The sequence below is a fragment of the Emydura macquarii genome, unplaced genomic scaffold (genome assembly GCF_026122565.2).
Source record: "Emydura macquarii macquarii isolate MOO-44397 ecotype Brisbane River unplaced genomic scaffold, CSIRO-AGI_Emac_v2 contig_2768, whole genome shotgun sequence".
Classification (NCBI taxonomy): Eukaryota; Metazoa; Chordata; order Testudines; family Chelidae; genus Emydura; species Emydura macquarii.
Window position 1 is genome coordinate 25,263,602 of NW_027132905.1, and position 25,039 is coordinate 25,288,640.

At 38.6% G+C, this 25,039-nt stretch overlaps 1 protein-coding gene across 2 annotated transcripts in view; it reads left to right on the forward strand.

The window, feature by feature from the left end:
- Window positions 1–25,039, forward strand: part of DOCK2 (dedicator of cytokinesis 2) — a 407,820-nt gene that overhangs the window by 287,018 nt on the left and 95,763 nt on the right. For both annotated transcript variants that reach the window (XM_067566685.1, XM_067566686.1), the window contains exons 24-25: window positions 9,966–10,064; window positions 12,140–12,234. In XM_067566685.1, the coding sequence (XP_067422786.1) occupies window positions 9,966–10,064; window positions 12,140–12,234 (194 nt within the window). The remainder of the gene's footprint in view (window positions 1–9,965; window positions 10,065–12,139; window positions 12,235–25,039) is intronic.

Here is a 25,039-nt window from a genome sequence, read left to right on the forward strand (position 1 = left end):
TTTCTTTTCTTCTTAGAAAAAATAAAAAATGAGGGAGGGGGCAAAAAAGATGAAAATGCTTTCCTGCAATTGTTAGTCCATCTCTCAATGCACAGTTCTACACTCATCTTCACCCAAGACATTTTCTGGCTAGTGCATAATAGGTTAAACTTCCATTGGTGTGGAGCAGGGACTGTATCAGTGTAAGCCAAAGCCTCAATATGGGGGGCAGAACAGAACTAAGCACCAAGAAATGGGGTGGGGTGGTACGTATATATGCACGCTTGCTCACACTCTCACATTCATGCTCACTCTCTCACAAGTAGTAGGCTGTGGGATACCTTATCTCAGTGTATAACTCTTTATTGCCTTAGTTTCACATGAGCCTTTCATTCTGTTGCTAATAATTTTCAACAAAAGTGAAGGAACTGTATAGTAAACTTGGGACGAAAATGAGTGACATACCTCAAGAAAAGGGTACACTTAAATGGGATGCATTTAGGGCAGAGTCAGGCATTGTTTGAAAACCAGCCCATGCTGATTAAGTGAATATCAGGTAATTTTTATGGTTTTTCTTGTCCTTACACATTTTAACAATGTCCCATGATATATTTTCTCCTTTTCCCTTCTCTGAGCTCTCTCTGTGGCTCTTGCTTATCAAATAGTCACAAGATTCAACACCTGAAAATTTGTTGCTTCTGATATCATTTTTTACTTTTAGTGTCCTTCTCTATTTTGATGTCCTAAGTAAAACAAAAAAAGTATTTCTTCTTGGAAAAAATGGTCATAACCATGACAGAAGAAGTCAAAAAGTCCAAACTGGATTTAACCAGTGCTCTGTTTAATCTTCCATGAGAATTAACATATCCCCGAAAGTTTACAAGGGAGATGGAATATAGTGAAACACTAGCATGCGCACATACAGGTGTACAGACCAGGCTTTGGTAAGCCAGTGTGTGTTGTTTCCCCTTCCTTCCCTCCCCCTCCCATGCATGCATGGAGAGCCATGCATGGGAGGCTCTCCCATGTAACTTAATGGGAGGTGAGCGCTGCCTCCTTTGCATCAGCCTTGGGGACTGGCCACAGTCTGCAGCATCATTCTCTGTAGACTTAGTGATCTCCATTCTGAAATCTAGAAGGTAATTTATATAAATTTGGAACTGATTAACTCCCTTTTTGTTCCTGTCTACTGCTGGTACTGGGGATCCAGACAAGAGCGGCTTGTGCTCCAGTGGGAGCCCTGGTACCAGAAGTAGTGATGGTGAGCAGTGGAACTGTGCAGAGGGGCAGCTATTCATGTTGGGCATTTACAACCATTCTGTTGCCCCTTAACTTGAAGACAAAAGATCTGGTGAAACTGGTGAAAGATCAACTTTGTGCAGCATGTATGGTTTCTCTGGGGCCCTTCTTGCAGGTTTACTCATGGAATGGATGACCTAGCTCTTGGAGAGCTCAGTGTAACTCTTTAATTTTGCTGTAATCTCCTAATCCCTCCCAAATCTTTAATAGAGGTTGCCCACTTGTTACAAAACTCGGTTATAACCCCAAGAATAAATCAATGTCAACTACTGTTTTTAAGGCAGGGAACAAATGTGGAAGGTAATTTAGGAGAAGAGGTTGACAATTCTCATGGTTTTAGCTACAGTGGGAGTCCCTAGCCCAGTTTTTTGTGGAGCTTTATCCTAGTTCAGGATTCAAAAGTTGGAGGGATGAGAAACAGACAGCAAGGAAAGCAGCTAAAACAATATCAAATGAATACTGGAGTGAAAACAGAAAATACTCTTCTAAACAAAGCCCCAAAGCGCCCCATCTAAGAGAGCAAATGACAAAGGCAAATAGAACAGCAACCTCAGCATTATCTCCTCCCCCTGGCATCTGTCTAGGCCCTGGAGGAATATTCATCTCTGAATTAATTCCTTGTATTACAGAGGTAGAGCAAATGGCCAAGGAGCATCATGATAAAGTTCCTATTATGGAAGAGGAATGTGAAGACTGTCACACTACTAATTTACATTCCTTTGACACATGGAAAGAGAAAGGAAGCCCCAGGTGTATAGAGAACATTCAGTACTCAATTTGGGTTTATCAAATCATCAGAGACATTAAAGGAAACGGGAATTTTTCATGAAGTGCATAGAACAGTCAATGTTTCCCCCCAATAATTTTGAATTTGTTATTGTTCATGTTAGTTCAGTGAACTTAGATGAAATAAATGAGAAATTTATAGTACCTTAAAAATACTATATAGTCTGTGCCTTAATAGAATAGATTTGTGCCCCTTTCTCTCAAAAAATTCCCCCTGCCCACAAGCCCCCCCCCCCAATAAATAAATAAATCCACACACTTCTCTCAAAAACTCAAATAAAACCCACCAACCAATCCCAGGACCCAATAAATACAATAAAAACAGGACACAATAAGTGGAAAAGGCTTTGTAAACAATAATAAAACAGTATTAAACTCTTATATAACACATTTCCGTAGATCTGAAAGCGATTTACAAAGGGGTTCAGTATCAATATTACAAAGCATTACCAATTTTCTTCCTGTGAAATAAATGCCACACTCTTACCCCAGAGGTAGTTTCACATCAGTGTCTGAACATCTGTTCAGTTCTGAACTGTTATGATGCATCTCCACTGGAAAAACTGGGTACCCATTCTTCAGCTACAATGCAACTGCACTAGTGTTCTCATAAACATTTTGCCAGGAACACCTACAGGTTGAGTGAGTTATGCAGGTTTTCACGGTAGGTCAGTAACAAACTTCTGGGGCCTTGGTAGCATAAGTGCAGTTGCACCATTGCTGCAAAATGTTGTCTAATGCTCTTAGTGTAGAAAAGGCTTTGGTGAAACCCTTTGAGGTCACAATATAACTATTCTAAAAACTATACTAAATGTGACTGAAATTTTGTGCTATAGATTCCAGAATTTTCAGAAATATAATATATATATATATATATACACACACACACACACACACACACACACACATATATACCCAAATGTTCCTTGCAAGTAAATTAGAAGTAGGGGGTAATTTTTCAAAGTTGTGCAATTTCCACTGAGTGTAATGGGAGATATTTAGATAAACCCTACACACTGCTTTGACAAGTCAGGGGTAGATTTATATTAAGCCTTTCTGTGTGTGTGTACTTCAGCTTTTTAATTTGATTTTTCCTGCTCTTGTCTTCAGTCAGTGTAGCTGAAAGAGAATAAAACTGATCAAAGGGTGATTGACTTCTTGCAATACAGGAGTTCATTTTTTTATGTTTTTAGTTTTTAAATAAATGAAGCAGCTATTTAAGACCTTTGGCCTTCACAGTACCTGGAAAGCTACTATAGAGGACTACATACAGATAAAAGATATCACCTCAAGCTTGTTTATGTAATCATATCTTTTTGCCTGTGTATTTCAGAAGGAAAGCAAAGACAAAATTGCTCAGTTATAAATGGGTCCGCTAGGTTCCACTGCTGATCTCTCTTATCTCTACTGATGTTTCCCTTTCCTTGTAAGAGAGTGGCTGTATTTCACTAGAAGAAAATGACTTAATTTGCACTGAAATAAATTAGAATTAGGAGCATTTAAAATAGTTTTTGTACAGTTGTATTTGCTGCTTTTATAGTTTCTGCAGAATATTAATCTGCTAGTTGTCTTTAATTTGGAGGTAAGAGTAGTAGGATGGCAGTCGTGGCTAAAAGAGGAGCTTCTTATGCTTTTATTATTAAACTAGCCATGTCTTTGCTAGCCTAATTGGTCCTTAACTCATTAGGCCTGGCCCCGGGTGGAATGGGTACAAAGAATCACAGCACTAAACAAGATGCTCATGAAAATAAGCTCCCTGCCTCCTGAGGTACACTTCAAATTTCTGAAAGGACGGATGCTAATTGCACTGCATGGGAAGTACATGTCAGATATCTAGAGCAGCCTGGAAGAAGGCATGAAAGCAAATATGGGAGAAGAAGGCGATTATAGTGGAGTGATTAGTGAAGTGTGGTCAGAAATGAGAGTAGTTATGAAAGCAAGAGTGGACTTGCACAGATCCTTGAAGGTGAGGATGAAAGCTTTAATTTGATGTAGCAGATGAGAGGAAGCAAATGGAGGGTTTTGAAGTACATGGCAGATGTGGTCCTGGCAGTAGGTTAGACAGATGGTTTTAACTGCTGTGCTCTGGACAGAGGGTAGAGGAAGCCTTGCAGTAAATCTTCAGGCAATGACTCTAAATGGTTGCTCTGTCATTGGAAAGTAGATAAACAAGTGTAAATTACACTTTATGTTCATGCAGGTGTATGTATCTTCTAAGCAGGTCCCTATGTAAATATGTTCTTTAAAATATAATGGGACAGATTCTATCCACAGATACTTCAGTATTTTGCACTGGTGCAAATGAGAACAGAATCTGGCCCAGTGAATATATTTAAGTGATAAATCATCTAGAGTGCAATCATGCTCCTTAGATTTTATCCTGAGAAATGCTGGGTGGGGAGAATGGGGGAGTGAGCAGGGGAGGGGTGATCGTAGTACTAAACATGCCAAAAAAAGAAATCAGATTGTAGAGAGAGAATACCACTGTTGTCATATAGGGGGATGCTTCAAATGTTGGTTTAGACCCCACAGAGAATTGTGAGAGGAAAGCTTGTAGCCTGTCTGTTTTTTTGAGAAATACCATGTTGTTATTATATCTGCATTGATCTTAAAAGAACAATTTTGAGATAGCCTTAATTGTATAACCTTAAATAGACTTTTAAATCTGCGACTGTTTTTATTCCCATATCATTTCTGTTGTAAAATTACTTGCATTACATTTTCCCATTAATTAATCCACATTTAAGTAATTATCCTTTTATGTTCAACTAAATGCTAGGCTGAACTAAATTTTACCTACTATGCAATGTAAACAGCAGAACAAGAATACAGCAGACTTGGATGTTTTTAATCAGACACCGAAAGCTGTCAGTAAGATGTGCAAATAGGGTACCAAGGCTTCTGTTTAGTCATCTATGAAAGACAAGAAGACAGGTCCAATGAACTATAAGACATCAAACATAAATGTAAAAATAAAACCTCAAACCTAATACAGCTGATGATGGATCTGCTTTATTGTAATAAAAACAAAATAAAAAAGAAGTATTCATTGACAAGCCATGAGAAATGTATGTGGGATGGATCAGTTTCCAAATTTCAAACACTGCTTACGCATTTGATACACAGTAGGTTGTTACATAACAGCTTATTGCAATTTTTATATTTGGTCTAGGCTTTTATACCTGGGCATAGTACAGGAGAACACATGGTTTGGAGGTGAATTATATTCCTTTGAGAAGGCACAGAACTATTACATAAGGAATATCTGATTCACCACTTCAAATTCAATTTATACCTTTTTCAGCTCAAAATGCTGCTGTTCTAGGTTTTTTCATAATACGATCAAGAAGTGTTGTGTTAGCATCTGTATCAATACAGACATGCACTAGAGTTCTGAAGGTACATTGTTTTTCTGAAGCACTGTAAGCATTACTATGTATGCCAAAAAGCTTTGAACTACTGTCACTCTCAGTGGCATCACAGTGCTTTCTCCAACTTTCATTTACAATAATTGTCATGTTGTGCCTATGCTCATGATCATAAGCAGGTGAGGTTATTCACTTGTTTTATGAATACTGTGTGTCCAGAAAGTATTTCTGGATTGCATTATCACAATATAGAAGTTGCTAATATTATGGGAGCAGTATTCATATTATTACAAAAATGCTCTCTCATATATTAATGATGTGATTTTTATTTATATAATACCTGTTACTCAGAAAGTTCCCAAAGCATTTTCCAGACCTTACAAACTATGAGTCATAATTACATCAGTTTTGCACTCCACTCTCTTCACTTCAGTTGAGTTAAAGTACACCTGATTTGTACTTTGAAAATTAGTTCAGACTCAATACATAGTGCGATCACTTCACCCACTACTGAAAAGCTGTCACTTCTGGAGTAAAATGTTTAACAAATATAGAAATTTGTGCTCTATCTGTATACTCACACACACACAAAATATTATTGCAATTATGCTTCTGGACATTAGGTAGATCTGTTCACTTTCTGTTCACTGTACTCTTTTTTAAATAAAAGTAATAGTTTAAAACTAAATAGTCTATTAATGGCATGAGTTTGCAAAACAAAAAATATTTGAGATGACCTTAATGATTGCCTTTCAAAAGCCTTTGAGCATTAGTATTTACATTCTGTTTTGGTTTATTTTTGTTGACATGTATGTGGGTTTCACACATTTAAACTATGGACATATATTGTGACATCTAAGGATACCTGTTTAATTGACCACATGAACCAAATACCTTCCACCTCACTCCATGTGCACATGCCTCTGCATATATAAATACCCACAACATAACTAAGCAAATGCTTAACTTATATTAAATTAATATTGAAGGATAGGTTCATGCTACACTATTCGTTGCTTTTTCTCTAGTGTTTTTGTTTTATTTATACTTGTGGTTCTTGTACATTATTTGAAGTTACTATGACAACCTGTTGCTATCTGGTATTATAAAGTAGGCTAGGATTTGGGTTGCTAGGTGCTGAAGTTTGTCATCTTTCTCCTATGACCCTAACACTTTCTTAATGGTTCTTTTTCCATCAATGTTGTGCACATGCAGCTCATGGGCATGGACTTGAGTTGGAATGAGGCACATAGACATATCCCGTCTCCAAGGCTTACAAAGCTACATTTGATTTCTTGATTGGAATATGTTATCACTGTCTATGTGTTTTGTTTATACTATATCTCTAAATAGTATCTTTTCTTTTTAGCTGTCACTTTGCAATGTTTGTGCTAAGGTCGGAAGACACACTACAGTTCTTTTTTTAAAAAATTTGATGGATCATCGTATTTTCTTTACTGTTGGGGAGTTTTGAGAGTTTACTGGAAGACTGGGTTTCCTCATCTTATCTCATTGTCCTTTGACGTCCTAGTGTGCTTTCTATTCCTGCTAATGATATAAGTACAGTATTCTAACAGCTACCTAATTATTTTTTCATACTGATGTATTCCATTTTTCCAAATGCTGTCAGTTCTTTGGTTAATGGACACTGCTTTGTTTAGAAGTTATATTGTCAATCTGGAAGGAAGATGTTTCTGTGCATGATTTATTGCATCTCTGCGTAATAGTGAATTCTAAACAGAAATCTTCCTGTTAACATTATTTTAAGTATTCCTTCATCACTCAAGTGTTCACTGTGATTACACTTTTATGTTTGATCTAGTTTCAATCATGCATCTTCCTGCTGTGTTTCATTAGATACATCTTAACAAAGCTAAGCACAACTGAAATGACTTGTCAAGTTTGTATTTGAATAACTTCATCTTTGCTACTTTTTAAATTTGCATTTAAATATTCAAGTCCCTACATACAGTGCTTGTTTTTAAAAGCAATTTAACATCATCATCAGTCAACTAGCATGTTTGCAGGAGGTTCCTGATTCCAAATTTCTTATGTCCAAGTTATAAACACACTAAGTGAATTTAAAAACTGATTGGTGGTTAATATTTAGCATTTACTTTATTGATAAGTAGTTAATGCTTCTTAACTCTTATATTATAAGATCCTTAGACAATTTAGGATATTTTAGATGAATACATATATTTTTTGCTCACAGAATTGTATGGTCCTGAAGAACACTTTAATTCTAACAGTGTGAGAATGGTGATACTGAGAATGCCTGAACATTTGTGAAAATGAGAGGCTATACCTGAAAGTCCGTATTTATTGTTGGCTTTTGGGAGGTGGGAGAGCAAGTTTTCAATATGAGATCAAGTGATTAATTATAATATTCAAGGTTGCTACATGGAAATGATTAAATGTCATAAACATAAAGTTAATATATCAATATAAACTTAATATGCTGTTCAGTCTTAAGATGACAGTGGGAAGTATGGGGAGAGTGGATTTTTTACAGCAATCCTGCTCTGCTGGCACTTTCCATTTCATATATAAATCATCACACTGCTGTGAAAGTTGACAGGTTTGCTGCCAGAAACTGTCTAGCAAGATTGTGATATTTATTGGTAGAAGAACTGCTTTCATTAACCAAAGTATGTCATCTGTTAATTTTCACAATTCCCATGTACAAGTTACTAAGCATACGCACTCATGCTATACTGTAATACACAGATACTGGTTAGACAGATTTTAAGTTGGTTTCAACAAATAAATGAACATTCTTAGTCATTTTTGCTGCACAGCAAGATAGTACATCTACAAGAGTCTGGTACAGATTGCTTATCTCAGCAAATGGTTACTTCAAATAAGTGGGAGAAAACACATTCTGTAGCATCTCTTAAAGCTTCTCAAGAAGCAAAATACAACACAAGCTTTCATGTGTAATATTGTGTAAGTTGTGTTGGCAATTATTTCTTTCAAAAATAAAATCAAGATATTAGAAAAAATTAAGTCTCACTACTGCACCTTTCTTTTTGTGATAGTTGTGGATTTTAGTTCACAAAAGAGACTAGTCTGAGCAATACCTGTAAAAGTAAACTACTATAGGACAGAAAATCAGCATTTCTTTTTAGAAGAACATCAGTAACCAAAACCACACAAATCCTTACCTGAAAGCTTTGGGATTACCTGCAGAAAATGAATCTTCTTAGTCTTACATAGTAGGCAAGGTTTTGACTAGCACTAACATTACTCCAAAAGAAGGTATAAGAAGTCCATTATATTGTAATTTTCACTGTTTATATGCAACAACTGTACTGGGTCTGCTCACGTAGGAATAAATAAAAAAAGCAGTACAAACTGAACAGCAGCTACCATATGAAAGTAAAAGACCTCTAGTGGCCATAACCTGAAATTAAAAAAAGTCTTTTTTTTTTTTTTTTTCCACAGTAAGTAGTAGACAAAATGGTTGGGTGGGATAAACTGCAGCTGATTCTTTACAGTGTGATTGTGACCTTGTTGAATTTATGATGGTAACAAAATATAAATTCAATCATGATTAAAAGAGGAATCTGATTTCCCAAGATCAGTAGAAACTAAAAATTTACTTCTGGTTGGAAGGATCACAGACTCAGTTGGATCACTTGTAAATGTATCAGATGTAAAGTTTTGAGTAAATCTATCAGAGAGCAATTATCTTCTAGACTTCCCTCTGCCTTATTCTTTTTTTCTACAGAAATTCAGATATTATTTTGAGTTGGTTTGTTATCGAAAGAATTATTGTAATTTTTGTGAGTATTAATAGGAAGAGATACTGTGTTCCTCAAAGGGAGATTTTAGTCATTTCGCCTCACCCCTATTGTCTGAAGGTTTGACAAATAAGAAGCACGTCAGTAAAATGAAATGGAAACCTAAGCTTATCAACCACTTTCCATTTTATTTCAATTCTGTTTTAAAATTCAGAAGAATATGTTTTTTTATATATGTTTCTTTTTCTTTATTTTTTAGATTTTCTTATCCTTCCTATAGAATTCAGTAGCCATGATATAATATATAATAATATAATTAATTTTTTTCTAGGAATATTCAAAAGGATCTTATAGAAAGTTTTCATTTTCTATTAATCCCTTATGTAAAAGTCCTATAGAATGTCACAGTCATTTTAAGACTCTTAAGCCAGTGTACTAAGTCATGTTCTGTAAGATGTTGGATGACTGTCTCTCTTGCACTGACTTCTGTTTCATCTGATGTCACAAGTGATATCCCTTTCTCAAAAAGGAAAGTTGCTTTGAGTGGTATCCTCAATATGGCCAGTTGTAAATTATTGTTAAGTATATTTCACAATGTATACACAGTGAGAAGCACTTCTTAGATTTTGAAAATTCACATTCTTGGGGTGGCACAGGTTTTGTTTGTTTTTTGTGATATAGTAATTTGGCATTGCAAGATATAATCCATTCTCATTTCCATCATCCAAATCATCAGTCTGTATATGCATTTCCTTACTATTTGTTTCTTTTTGTTTGTTTGTTTTAGAGTCATTTTGTGGCATGTATGACAGCAATCTTAAACCAAATGGACAACCAACATTACTCCTTTTACATTGAAACCTTTCAGACAAGTTCAGAGCTAGTGGTGAGTACAAAGTATCCACATTTGAAGCTGGCAAATACTCTCAAAATATTTCATATTCTGCACTGGACTGTTCAGTGCATTTGGTTCTAGTAGCCATGTCTGTTTAAGTAAACAGATGGTTTTACCAAATACTGGACATAATTTCTAAATATGGAGTGTCATCAATAGGCTGATATGCATTTGTTGTATATACCTCTTGCCCCATAGTCCCTGCAAGTTTATTTTTGCCCTGAAGAGTGCTTGTATAATATCATGAGTTTGATGCTATCTCAGTCTGAAGCTTGGAAAGATACAGGTGTTGCTCGTGTAGGTAGATCATTGCCTTTTGTCTTCCCTATATGTTGAGGAGGTTTGTTAGATAGTTTGCCAAGAGATGACTACTAAATGGTAAACAACTCTTCAACAATTTTACTCCAAAGTGCCTAAATTAATATGCCCTCTACTGTGACTTTTTTCTATCCATTCTTCTTTGGCTTATCTTTGCTCAACAGCTCAGTGCAGTGAGCCTTTAACTTTGATTTTTAGTCTACAACTTCTATTTTACAGGATTTTGGTCCCAATTCTCTCTCCCCTTTATCTCCATTAAGAACTCCATTGTTGAATCAGACTGTGTATTTTGTGCTGAGTGGCTACAGTTGCCTGATTCCCATAGTGTCTCTGAGTTTACCCCAGCTTAGTTTAGAGGTGCCGAGGAGCTCCTCTAACTTGCACCAGCTGACACCATTCCCTAAGGGCTGGTCTACACTAGAGAGTTTTGTCGACAAAAGTCAGCTTTTGTCACCAAAACAGTGGAGGGATACAGAGTAAAATGCTTCTCCCGCCGATGTAACTCCCCTGCTGTGTTGACATCCTAAAACCACCTCAACGAGACGTATAGGGCTTATTTTGACTTAGTTAGGATGCTGCGGTGTCAATGTAGACACTGCATCTCCTACAACGGCTGTGGGGCTGTCATTCTTGGATCTGGAGCAGTGAAATTGACAAGAAAGCCCCCCTGAGAGCTGAGCAGCTGGTTTCTGGAGACAAGCCCAGATGCCTGCACCCTGCTTCTGGCTGGAAAATCGATATGGCTGCCTGGTTCCTGATGAAGAGCACAGAATAGAGAAGCCCCAGGTAGCTTCCCCTGACTTCTGATGGGGAGGGGAGAAGTCCCAGGTGGCTTCTCTGCCTACTCCCTGCTGGGAACCTGGGCAGCCTTATCAATTTCAAGGCTGAGGTATGAAATTGACAAGACTGCTCAGCTCCCAGCAGGGTTGGGGGGACAAGAAGCAGGGCAGTTGAACTCCATTCCCCATAGGTAAGAAGCCCTGGGCAGCTTTCCCTGGGAACAGGGAGTGCGGGAAGCCTGGGGCTAGGTCCCGGCAGGGAATGGGGAGTGGGAAGATGCAGTCCACTGAGAGCCCAGGAGTTTCCCCGCACAGAGCTGAGAGACTGACCCTCTTAGGTCCGTGGAAGTGCTCCTTGTGAGGCTGCACTCCACTGACCCAAGGAGGGTAGTGTGGACATGAGCCACTGCAATAATTACTATCTTAGGTCGACTTATTTTTCTAGTGTAGAAAAGGCTTAAATGATTACACCAGTTCTCTGACCACACCCCTTTCCTTATCCTCCCTGTTCCTGATATACCCGCTGCACTCAGAAACCCAGGATCAAGTGTGGGCAGTGTTGCAGGGGCTGGGTAAGACCAGCTTTTTGCAGTTGAATGCTCTTCCACACTCAGACCCATGCACTGTCAGAGAGCTCAAATGGCGCAGATCATGGCAGATCAAAACCCAGCTCATTTTACTTTTTGCAATTTTCCAAACAAGTCAGGCTACCTTGTGACATGGGGACATTTTGATGTATTGTCATCTTCAAGGCAATTTGGGTGCTCAGAAATAGGAAATATTTAGCAGTTTTACCCAAGTCTACATAGCACAGTGATCCCTAATTTACTTGAGCAAGTCAATGGAAAAGAATTGTAAAAAAAAATGACATCATTGTCCTTTTTATTTTTCTGCTTTTTAAATACATTTGTTAACACTTAATTTTTTTTCTCAATAGCATAATAGCTGTATTGTGCTTTATTATTCTAGGACTTTTTGATGGAAACGTTCATAATGTTTAAAGATCTCATAGGAAAGAATGTTTACCCTTCGGACTGGATGGCGATGAGCATGGTGCAGAACAGGTAAATAGAGCCCAAAGATCAATCGAACTGTTCGAAGAACAATTTAAATGTTCCAGCAGTCTGAAAGCGAGCTTTGTGCTAGAGAAGTGAACATTTTATTTCAGGTTTTAACACAAAATATAGGCAGTGTTCCCTTTTCCAGATGCCTTTTCAGTTTTGGTTCATATAAAAAATGTTTACACCATCTGAGATAATTGACTAGCACAATGCATTGGAAATAACTGCCTGTGCTAATGGTCCACTTTTCAAAGACTCACAAGCAAAAGGAAATGGATTTCTAATAGACAGGTGTCAACAGCACAAAATAGAGTCACAGAGTTGGCCCCTGTGTTGACAGGTTCAACAAAGGCCAAGGAATGAACAGAGGCTGGCTAGGTCTGGTCTATCAGAGTGCCTTCCAATAGTGCATCTATCATGTGTAATTTGTTCTCTCTCACATTATCTCCCCCTTTCCTCCAGTAAGAAAACTCTGTCTCCTGTGTGGTCGAGCTTTACCCTCATGATGGAAAGTTCCATTGTTCCAGAGGAGCAGAGTTGTCAGCCATGGTCTCCAGCCTAGACTTTTAGGCAATATTTTAGACATGCTGGATCTAAGCCATTGAGGGCCTTGAAGATAAGGACCCAGACTTTGAACTTGACTTTATATTCTATGAGAAGCCAGGTTAGGGTGTGGAGGACAGAGCTGATATGCTCGCAGTAGCCCATGTCACTGAGGAGCTGTGCTGAAGTTTTCTGTACCAGTTGGAGTTTCCTAAGGGCTGATGGCTTCCTGCCCAGATATATTACAGATATAATCCAAGTGGGAGGTAACGACAGCTCATATAACCAAGGCCTCCCGTGGTTGCATAAGATTGCTGTGTGACCGCTGGTAAGCTTTTAGCCGTGCGTATGGGAACTTTTATTGTTTTTTATGTTTTCTCTTAAGAACACTTTCACCTTAAGAATAAATGTGCTTGCTTAGAGAGCGCTGTGTGGTAACTTTGACTGCTGGCAATTACAGTTGTTCATAGCCTTTGAAGAGAGAGCAAAAGCAGAGGCTGGCCTGTTGAGGCAGGCTGGCTTGCTAGGAATATTGCTGTGTAGGCAGAGAACTGTGCAGCCTAGAAAAACTGCAGTCAGGAGGGAGGGAAATGCAGGTCTCTGCCCAAGCGAGTGACAGCTGGGAGCAGAGGCCTAAAAGTGCATGCCCTTGGTGAACTACCGAGGGGGAATGCAGGTTCAGTTGCTCTGAATTGTGACAAAAGGGAATATTCCTTCTGTGAATGAGGCATTATCTATTTTGGTCTTACTCGGATAGCATGACACTCTTTGACCAGCCAGGGAGGGCTAATGGATAGGACACTGGGCTGAGGCTCCGGAGACTTGGGGGGGTCTATTCCCAGCTCTGACAGAGTTTGTGACCTTGGGTAAGTCACATAACCCTTCTGTGTCTCTTTTTCTTTCTTCTATACTTTCTCTGTCTTGTCTGTTTTGATTATAAGCTCTTCAGGGCAGGCACTATTTTATGCTATGTGTATATATGGTACTTGAAATGATATGATCTTGTTTGGGGTCTCCAAGAACTACTGTTTGACAAACAACAATGGTAATAAATAGGTGAGTAAACTGAAGTTCCTCCTCACACTTATACAAAATCCCTGTGGTCCAGGAGTGAGTTACATTGGAAGGGCAATATGGGAAAGCTCGTTATAGGTGTATGGTTTCTAATCCCTTTGAGGTATTCAGACTGACTTTTGCGGGGTGGGGGATGAAGGGAGGTTAGACCAAGTGTATAAGGGGAATTCAGGAATGCTCTGAGCAGCCATTAATTAATCCCTTTGAGTTGTCGGATGCATATAGGTATTGGAAGATTCTTCTTTGTCTTATGTGGCAGATGGGCTCTTGGAAGGTTTTTGTGGAGGTACTGAGGTAGCATCGGCATGGAGAAAGAGAACTTACACATAGCCCCTTTTCCCTTTCATGTGCTCCATGTGTTTTCTGACCAAAATTTGCAGGGATTTCCGCCTTAACACCATTCTTTGGAGGGAAAGAGAAATCCTATGGTCATGAAATGTTTGAAATGTAAGTAATACCATTTTCCAAAGTTAATTTGTCCCTGAAAGCCTTAAATTTGGGTCATCAGAGAGCAGTGGAAGCTAACTAAATTAATTTTTCAGCATCATCACATTGAGGCCACCCTCTTATGGGACTATATAATTAATAACATAAGCTATAAACTTCACAATGAGGGGTTTAAGGAGCTATATATTATAAGAACCTTATGTCATGTTTTATAAATGTCTCTAAAATTAGCCAGCAGGGCCTCCAGTAAGAGCCAAATTCTGACATCATCTGAATAGATTTGCCTCTGACAAGGTGTTTGAGGGGAGATCGTTGAACGTTGATGTGCTTAGCAGAATATATACAGAATTCATACTCTAAAGCAGCTGTGCTCCAAAACCTGGCATGAATCAGTCTTGCAAATGACAAACCTAATTCTTATTTTAATTTCTGAAAACTGCTCAACTGAAATCAGTTCTAGGAAGGTACCCATTGTTAGACTAATTCCCTCATCTAAGATCACTAGTCATGAGGAAATGGCTGGATACCTGGGTTTTATAGATATCTCTGATAACTGACAGGTTCCTTTCAAACTTCCTCATTCAAGAACATCAGGACATCTGTTCCTTAAGTGTAATATCAACATATTGGCAGTGTGGCACAGCTGTAATCGTGCTCATTTGTGCTTCATATTATTTAAGGGGATTGACACATTTTTTTGAGATGAGTACTCAATAGACTGAAGTCTATCATAGTTCTAAGAACTTCTCGGGGTGCTTTTATTTTAGTTTTTTTTCTTTTTAAAAAGGCAGGAAAATACAACATATCCATAGGATACACCTTTCTTTAAACATGTTATGAGCTGATCCTGCTGCCTTTGCCATTCAAATCAATGAAATCAGGATTGGACATTCATGGTGATTAAAATTGCTGAGAACGACTAAGTCAGTTGTGTTAGAACCCCACATTCTTAAATGTCAAATGAATCACATTGTTAATTTCTTTCTGATTTTCATCCAGTATAGAAATATATTACTTGTGGGGTCATTGTCATGAACATATCAGAGTTTAATCTGCTAATTTTTAAATGTATTGTTGTTCTCTGAAATATATCATATAGTTGGAATGGAAACAGTATGTGTGTGTAACATACATCCAAAGATACACACACTATATACTCATATCATCAGAACTGTTGTATTATAATTTGTGTGCACAATTGCCATTCATGCTCAACTATAATACTGACCATTTTTAATACAAATTGCTGTAACGGTGGGTGTGTCTGCACTGCGGAATTAGCCAGGGTGATCAGCACTCAAGGAAGCCTAGTCCAGGTATAAGCTTCCTCACTGCAAAGCTCTGCTTGTGTTACTGTGTTCTCACAGTTTCTGCACTCACCTATGTGTGTCTGAGGGCATCTGCCATCATTGTTTGTGCTGGGACTTTCTAATTCTTTTCCAGTTAATTGTGGGACAATTTGTCTTTCAGAGGACATTATGAAAAGGAAGTAGAGGTCTATCAGTATTCCTATGATTTAGTCTGCATCACTCACTGCAACGTGGGTGGGTTTCAGTCCAAGTTAAAGCAGAGCCTGGGCTCTATATATCTTCCCTCCTCCCCGTGCACAACTGAATAAGGTCGTCTGGGTTTAAAGCACCTCCAAAAATGGGCAAAATGTTTGTGTGTGGATGGGGTGGGGCAGAGGGGTTGGGCTAAAACTTGGGTAAGAGTCTGGGGTTAACTCTGCAGTGAAGAAGCACCCTAAAAAGTGTTTTGAGAACATCTAGAATGAACTAAACAATATAAATTATTTTATTTCTTGTTGCCTGCCTCCATTTTTATCACAAATGGGCAGTCTTGGCCTTTCCCCAGCCCCCTCTGATAATGTAGGTAATCCCTTGCATACACCTTCTTGTCAGGTGTGAGCTCCTTCAGCTGAGCCTGAGGGCTAGCCACCTCAGCCTCCAACCAGATTAATGAGCTCAGCTGGGTTGTGGTACAATCCCCTGATTGACTGGACTGGCTGAAGGAAGCCAGCAGGCCTGCTTCAAAGCTCATTGAGCAGCCACAGGTCATTTGTTGCTCAGTCAGTGTGCCTCCAGCTGCGATCACTCCTATGCCTTCCTTGTTCCCAGCTTTGACACTGCCTTGTTCCTGTTCTACTCCAGTCCACGCTAATCTTGCTTCCCTCCTTGCTTCTGACTCTTGTCCAACCTCTGGCTCTGGTTCCTGGCTCTTGATTCCTGCTCTAACCACAAAGCTTGAGTCTTGCTCCAGCTATTAGGCCTGACCACGCAGGCCCCAGGCCTGACACTCCCTCACTCCTGCTACTATAGCTAGACTGCTTAGAACTGCACAGATCAAGGAAATGAAAGTGGAAATCACTTACTGTACTGTGTTTGAGAGAAGAAGTTGGTATAGACAATGCATCTGATTTTTCAAAAGTATATTTGAAGTCAAGAAAAAATACTTGACAATGTATAATATGATGAGGAAAGCCTGGCTAGGTAGAAGGTGTAGAATCATGCTAAGTTTTTTCTTAGTTGTTTCAGGTATCAGACACGTTTGTACTTCCAGGTCTGCCTAGTCTACCAACTGTGCATGCACACACATTTAACATTCAAAACATCATTTGAAAGATAAATTTTAGAAAATGTGTTTACAATAAAGCAAAGAAGGTGGGAAGGAAGATAATGTACGAGAAACAGATGGCATTTGTGTTGTAGTGAGCGGTTTACCTAATACCATCATGATTGTCTCAGGTTTGATAATAAGTCCTCTTGTCCCATTGAGGGAGTTTCATGCATTCCATTGATAGGAGGTTGGTTAACTCTTCCACCTGATGGTGGATAATAGGATGTCTGCCTGTCATTATTTGGCAGTGATTTGTTTGATTAGGTAAGGATAACTAGAGCAGCCATGTTTCCAGAGATAGGATATGAGTAGAGTGCCTTTGTTTAATCCCAGAACACAGAATTTGGAAGAGGAAATATTCATAACACTGAAGGCTCCACTAATCATATCATAAATTATGTTCCAAGCCAAGAAGATCTTTTCACAGAACCACACTGTACATCAGAGCTGAGAGAGGGACCTTCTGTGTTTTCCACATTTGTTGGAGTTTGTATGTTTGCTTTGTGAAGTTTGATTGAAGTTCAGTAAAACATGGAAAAGACTGTTGTGGGTGAAGGATGTTATACCATCTTATACCAGGTAATACTCTAGTTGTTTATCACGAATCAGTTACTAATCCCTTCATCCAATGTATTTCTGCACTTAGACAATTTTTGTCGCAAATGTTAAGCCATTGGCTGTAGTGGCTTGTGAAATGCATTTGTTACTTATTCTTTTTTAAAGAGGACTTTCAGAGAGGAGAGAATAAAAGTTTTTGTACTTTAGATAAGATATGAGATATTCTTGTCGTGGAAATGCCAGTGATGTACTCAAAGTTGTACAACACACAAATAATAACATAAAGAAAGACTCCAAGGCACTTATAGTCTAAAAGATGGAGATCCATAAGTTAAGATGAACTAGGAAAGCAGAAGTGGGGTTAATGTAAAATATGATGGTTATTTTTTTTCAGTCATTGTCAGTATCTCTCTTTCAGTTCTGTAATATTGGAATGGAGAGGGCAGAGAGTAACTGATGCAATTGGTATTTGTGAGCCTCCTGGAAGAAGTGAGTCTTTAGGAGACTTGGTAAAACTATTGAATTGAACTATTACTCTATCAAATTCAATCTTGATGACGTTGGTTGGTCTTTTACCTAGAATTTCAATGGAATGATCTCTCTAGAAGAGATCTGCTGGTTTTATACTTTGTGACTGAAGGGAGGACTGGTTTATGCTGATGGTAGTGAGGAGTCAGAGATGTCTTGATGTTGTTTGATATGTACTTTGAATCATGTCTGTATAAATACCCTGACTATCCTCTTACTGCCTTTCCTGGCAGGACTTGGGGAGTTGGATTTGTTGTCTAGGCACATTCTTGCTGATTATTTCACAATTGCTCTCCAAGTAAGTTTCTATGGACAACAATTACTGCCAGGTTGTTTCACTGTTTGAGGCAGGTTTAGGTTCATAATGAACAAATCTAATTTATTTAAAATTTCTTCTACCGTCTGGTGCTTCTTCTATTAGCAATTACTTTATATGTACAGGAGATTACTCTGAAAAAGCAGCATTTTAATACTTTGGTAACTAACCAACCCTTGTTTGTTTGCAGGCATATAAACCTTTTCTTGTGTAAATTGCTCTGCACAGTTAGGAAAACATATCTGCTTCTGCATCATTCATGAATACAGTATTTTTAATTCTAGAGAGCAGTAACATGTCGATCATTGCTCAGATCGTATTCCTTTGGGGATCACCCAATATCTACATTGCATCAGTTGACATTAGAAATTCACTGGTGATATTACACTTTGTCTATAATTGCCCCTGATGATTAATAATTCTGTGGGTCAATTTGATCCAGGGAGGTTTAGGGTTTTTATTTATATTGCTATAATGCTTACACTTCCATGTACCAGCCAAATGAAAATATGTAAAGAGATGGTCAGATTAAAAATGATAGTTTGCAAATAAATTTATTTATCAATGTTACTAATAATACCTTAAATTATTTAAATGTATTTAGCATTATGTACATTTTGCAGCTCTCTGAGCTTGGCTGGTGAGAATTATTTAAATCTTTTTTACTTACAGGCTCTTAATGTTGTGGTATTGTCATGGTGCATGTCACTCACCGCTGGATTGGTGCCTCCTGTTGTTGGTCTTGGGGATTAGCTCATGGTCTGCACATAGTAATTTGATCCTTCTGCACAGTCTCTGACCTAGTCTGGTTCCTGGGCACCCCCTTTCTATCCTACCTTCTCCAAAGGGGGCAATGCCTTTTTATATGGCCCTCCTCAGGTCACCAAAAGTAAATTATTTGCCTCCTCTTGGCAGTGGCATTGTTCTTCTCTTGCTCATCCTCTATCCTTGGGCTAGCCTTGACCCTACAGCTGATGTATGGGCACTGCCTCTGCAGGTGCCCTTGTTGCCCAAAGGACTAACATGCTTATTCTCTCCCTGTTATCTACACAGGTGGGACTCTCTTGGGCTCTCTTTTCTTCTCGTTCTCCAGGTGAGGCTTATGTCCCTCATCCTAGTAGGGGCATTCCCCTTTCCGGTGTCCTTGTCACCCAAGGGCATAACATCATTCCGGCCCCTCCTCTGGCTTCCTGGCCCTGGTACCTCTCTTCTCACCCTGCCCCCTGTGGCCTCTCCTGATCTCTCACTGCAGGAGTTTTACTAGGGCTAGCTGCTGCTTGGCCTGCTGCCCCAAATATGTCTGGAGGTACCACTGTGCCTTTCATTGTCTCTGCTGGTTCTCTAGGATTTCCTGCAGCAGGGTCTCAAGGAATCCCCGCTGTCTGTCAGTCCCTTTCTGCAGGCGTATTGACTAAGAGTCTAGACTGGGACAGCACAAGAAGCATCAGCAAAATATGCTTCTGTGTCTTGCAGTTCCATTGTCTTTCAGTCTCTCAAACCTATTCTTCTTCTGTCCTTTCCCCACCGGCTTTCTCCCTGTCCCCTTGTATCTGGGGCAACTCTGTACCTGCGTCTCCACCACGTGTCATGGTACACATCACTTACCACCAGACAGGCACCTCCTGTTGGTCATTTTGGGAATTAGTTCAAGGCCAGCTTGTGGTCTGCACTCATTCAATATCCACCATCTGCCTGCAGCCCCTCTCGCAGCCTCAGGAACTGCAGTGTCCTCTTAGTGGCTCTGTTAACCCCTTTTCTGCCAGTGTGGAGTGGACGCCCCATCACAGGCGTCAACTCTTGCAGGGAAAGGTTGCTGTTATAGGGGGTGGGTTTTATACATATGTACATACGTACATACATACCTATATTGTAGAACCATTTCTATTGTTCCTATATTTTTAAAAAAGCTAAATTTGATTTATCAGAAAGCCCTTTTAACACAATTACCCCCAGACCAAAGTGGCATTAGGAAAATCTTGGAAGGTGGGGAGTTGTTCGAGGTTTTTTTCAGATAATTAAGACAGGGTTGATCAGCCCAGTTACCAACATTGCATTGATAATTATTCAGCACATTTGGAACCCATCTTTACTATTCAATAAATTATTTTTAGGGCTTTTTAAACCTCTGAGCATACTTTTTTTCCAAGAAAGCCTCCCATTTCTGAATTTGGGAAAATGTAAGTGACCAATTGTAAGGCAGCAATATTGAGGAATCTAGCCAGTGGTTAGAATGTAGTTGGAGCTGCCTCTCTAGAGATATTCACAAAGCCTGATAGCCCACCCAAATGCTCCTATTCTTTTTTTCTGTTTTTTTGCATCCATCAGGAAAAATGCTGACTGCAGCAGTGGACTGATTTGGCTAGTGCTCTAGGATATACTCCAATATGCAAACCTAAAACAGAGTGCATATAGTTGGAGGCAAAAAGAAGCAAAGTGTAGATACGTTACACAAGCTTGGTCCTGCTTGTAGCTAAAAGCTGTTCATTATATTGCACATGGTGTGTGGGACTCCCTGACCAGTCTCTCTTTCTCTCATATCCTAGACAGGTACAGAAAGATAAGAGGAGTGTTGGTGGTATCATAGCTATTTTCACTAATTAGGGATAACCTTATAAATAAAGATTGTTGAATTGGAGCTGTGAGTGAGTTACATAATACTCCACTTAGCAAGTTGAATTGTTTTTGCATTATATATTGCCTTAAATTTTGCCTCCGAATTTGCTGTGCTATCTGGACAGAGTTTAGCTTTGCCTAACTTGGATTTGTTTTGAGCCCCTTATGAATAAAGCTTTGCTGACTACCCAACAATTAACCCAATAAAGAGGAAAAGTTCCCTAGTCTCATTGAAAGGTCCGGTTGGCACCCTCTGCCTTCAGTGATGCTCCCTTTTTTTCCTTCTCATGTCAGTTTTTCTACCTTACCTACTCTCCCACTTCTCAGAGTTGCTGTTGGTCTGTCACAACAAGCAACTTCTCTTACTGGTCAATACTGGTCTATAACCCCACTGTAACTTTCCTTTTATATAGAACACTCCATTTAACAATTTTTAAATTGGCTTCTAATATGATTACCACTGTATTCTCCATGAACAAACATCAGTACCAAAAATATGGCTTCATTCTTCTATGGCCTTAAGCACACTCTGAAGTTGAATAGCACTATTGGCTTCTTGGGTCTCCTTGCCACATAAAAATGTTACAGGGAAATGTTGTATACAGTGTTGCTGTAATCATGTTGGTCCAAGAATATTAGAGAGAGAAGATGGATGAGGTAATATTTTTTATTGGATTAACCTCTGTTGGTGAGAGAAACTAGCTTACACAGAGTTGTTCTTCAGGTCTAGGAAACTAGCCCAGAGTCTCACTGCTAAATACAAGGTAGAACAGATTGTTTAGCATAAGTATCTAACACATTTCAAGTGACCGTTCAAGGTAAAATGTTATCAAATGTTCATGTATCTCAATACATGTATTAGATCTAGTGAATAGAAAGGAACAAATGATAAAGTAGGGTGCAGTATAGTGGATTGGTAGTTAAAAAAACAACTTTAATTTTAGTGTCTTCCTCACTGTACCCTCAACCCTAAATAATGCAAATTATAGTAGTATAAATTACATGATGTGCTGGTGTAAAAGTTCCTTGCAAAAATATCATGAAAATGTGCCATCCAGGGCACAAAATCTGCTTTCCAATTTCTGTGATGATTGTCATGAAAAAGATGATATTTTATTCTTCTATCCAAAAGGGTTATTTGCTCCCAATAGGTGAATAGAATATCTTGAGGCTGTGGTAGTGACATTGTACAGCTATTTGAATATAGAAAAGCATTTGGCCACAGGGGTAATAATAGAAGAAAAGAGAGAGAAGAAAAACATGTATTTTACGGTGAAGTTTGAGATGAGACGGAGAGCTTTGAGACCGAGACACACTTCGCAATGCTGTTACAAGTGACAAGTGTTGAAGAGAAACTAACATACAACAGAAACTAACATAACCTTCTGAAATGGGGAGAGAGAAAGTGAATGTTAGAGAAGGGAAGGGAAGAGAATTTGAGAGCAAAATGCAAGTTCATGAGAGTTTTAACCATAAGGAAGGCATTATAGAACAGTCAATGTTTGGAAACCCAGTAGATTCATTTGAAGATGGAAATGAAAGTGTTACCCATGGTTTTCATAACCCAAAGCAGTGGTAGCTTAATTGTTACTCTCCAGCTGATGGTAGGAATAAATCATTGGGGGTACAGCTCATTCGTCTGATAAATGATTGTGACAAACAAGACTACTTTTACCTAAAACTACTGTCGCAGTAGGGTTAGAGCATTTCAAAACATTTATATTTACCTAAATAGTCTGAAATGGTTTCAAGGAATCAACAACCAGGCTGCCGGGATGGCCTCTCATTCCATCTAGCTGCTGGGCAACTTAGGTGTCAAATCCTTGCCCAAAGGAAAGCTTTCTCGGACTGCTACAAAGCATACTTTCTAACTAAACTTTTTATAAATTTTCTCTGGTGAAAGCACATAGCTCATAATAGCCCCTAATAGACTAACAATTTCCCTAGCAAGAGCCAATAACAATTCGTTATTCTTCTCATCAGCAAAGCATTTCTAGTCATAACAATAACATTTACATGTTAGAGGCACCTAAGGCCAAGGCTGGCCAACACATTGCTTCTGTTTTCACGGAATCTTAACTCCCTGTTCGAACCTCCAATTCTGATAGCAAAACTACTGCAAACATGCAATTATATGGCCTTGCCTCTCAGGGGCCTAACACCATTCATAACTATATGGTGATTGGGTTTCAGCTGGCAATGATTGAACATACAAAATTGCTGACTGCAATTCTGTCAAATTTTGAGGTAACAAAAGGGCTACATTTATTCATATGTGAGAGATGGAATTGGGAAATTAGCCACAGTGGTACTCTCCAAGTTCTGCCTTCAGATAGAGTGCTACCTGCTTGAAAGCAGAGTCATCAATGTTTGGGGGCCATGTTGCAGAGATAGTGACAGGCAAGTTAACAGTCATAGGAGACTTACGGTGAGAATTTTAGGATGGAGAAAGATATGTCAATCAGAAATCCATTTGTGTTCACTAATGTCCCCCAATACTTTTATTGCTATCATCTATGGAAGGTCTTGAATATTCTTGTATTGTCTAAAAGCTCTGATGATTTATTTTCATAGTTCATCTGAAAATGAAAGTTGTCATTATTTAAAAAATCAACTATTTTTATTTGTTAATTCAGAGAAAAAGTCATAATGAAAAACTAATATTTACAGCACAGGTTAGTTTCAGTGACAAGTTATTATGCAAGATATTTTGTCTTCAAGGCAAAGGGAACAATTGGGTAAAATTAAAATTGCTAATGAACAAGACTAGTTGTTGACAAGTAGGAGAGCATAATATTTATGGGATTATTTAACTTAATAATAACCTGGTTTTAACAGCCAAGGGAAAGTTATATTTTGTTGCCTTAAAGCTTTTATTAGAATTTTTTTCCAATTAGAGGTGTTCTAGTGTGTGTTTGTTTATTGTCATTTAAAAAAACCCAAAACATAAACCTCCATACCTTTATATTCAATTGGTGTTTTTTCCCAAATCTGTTTTGCATCGGGTAACTAAGGGATGAGCAGCCCATGTATAAAATGTTTAAACATTGTAGTTCTTAAAAATCCTAAACAGGTTTTTCCAAAAATCCTGGTGAGCAGGTTAGACCTGCTGAGAAAATGGAATGGGAACAATGAGCAACCACTTGACAAATAGGCTATTTTTCATATGCAAAGTAAATGAGCCATTTTTAATTGTTTGTGCCTTGTTTTCCACTGCTTTATAATTTGTGCAGTCATTTACATGTACTTTGTACATTATAACAGACTACAAAAGGATCATAGGCCATGTCTACATTATGGAGACTATCGCAGCAGAGCTATGGTGCTGTAGCTCTGGTGACATAACCCTGTTGTGAAGACACAGCATATGGAGATGGGGAAGGGTTTTTTCAATCCATGTAGGAACTCTTTCTCCCTGAGTTATAGCAGCGACCTTGCTGTGTTTGCACTGGGAATTAGCATAGCTATGTTGTTCAGAACTGTGGATTTTTCACATTCCTATGTCAGCCTATGTTTTAATATAGACCAGGCCACTGATTTTACATCTACTCTGGTCTCCTGTGTATCCCAGGCAACCAACCCCTTCCATCACTCACACACTAAATGGAACAACTGAAATTAGACCAAAATATTAGACCCACAGGACACCGGATTATTATGTTGCACAGGGCCTTGATTTTCATACTCCAGATTATTTTTCTGCAATAAATGGTTATATTTTATAATTTTGGTAAGATATTTTGTTCTGTGAATCACATTTCCTTTCTAGTATTTTTAAAAACACTCATTGACAATATGCATTGTATTAGAGGTGGGCAAAATACTTGTAATGAAGGCATGTACTTTTCAAAATGGGTCTGAGTTCAAGAAACATTCTCAAAACTGGAGCAGTTTTATAAATTGTTTCAGTATAATGTTTCACACACGTTTAATGTTAGACTGACAGAAGATTTTTCTCTCTTCTGTTACTTCTTAGAACTTTGAGATGGATTGGCTGGCTGTGATAGGTCACATAAGATGCAAAGTATTGGTACATGTTTCATAACTGGTCAGGTATACTCAATATGGTCAACAGGTTTGTAGAAACTATTCTGACTCCCTGAAAGAAAACAA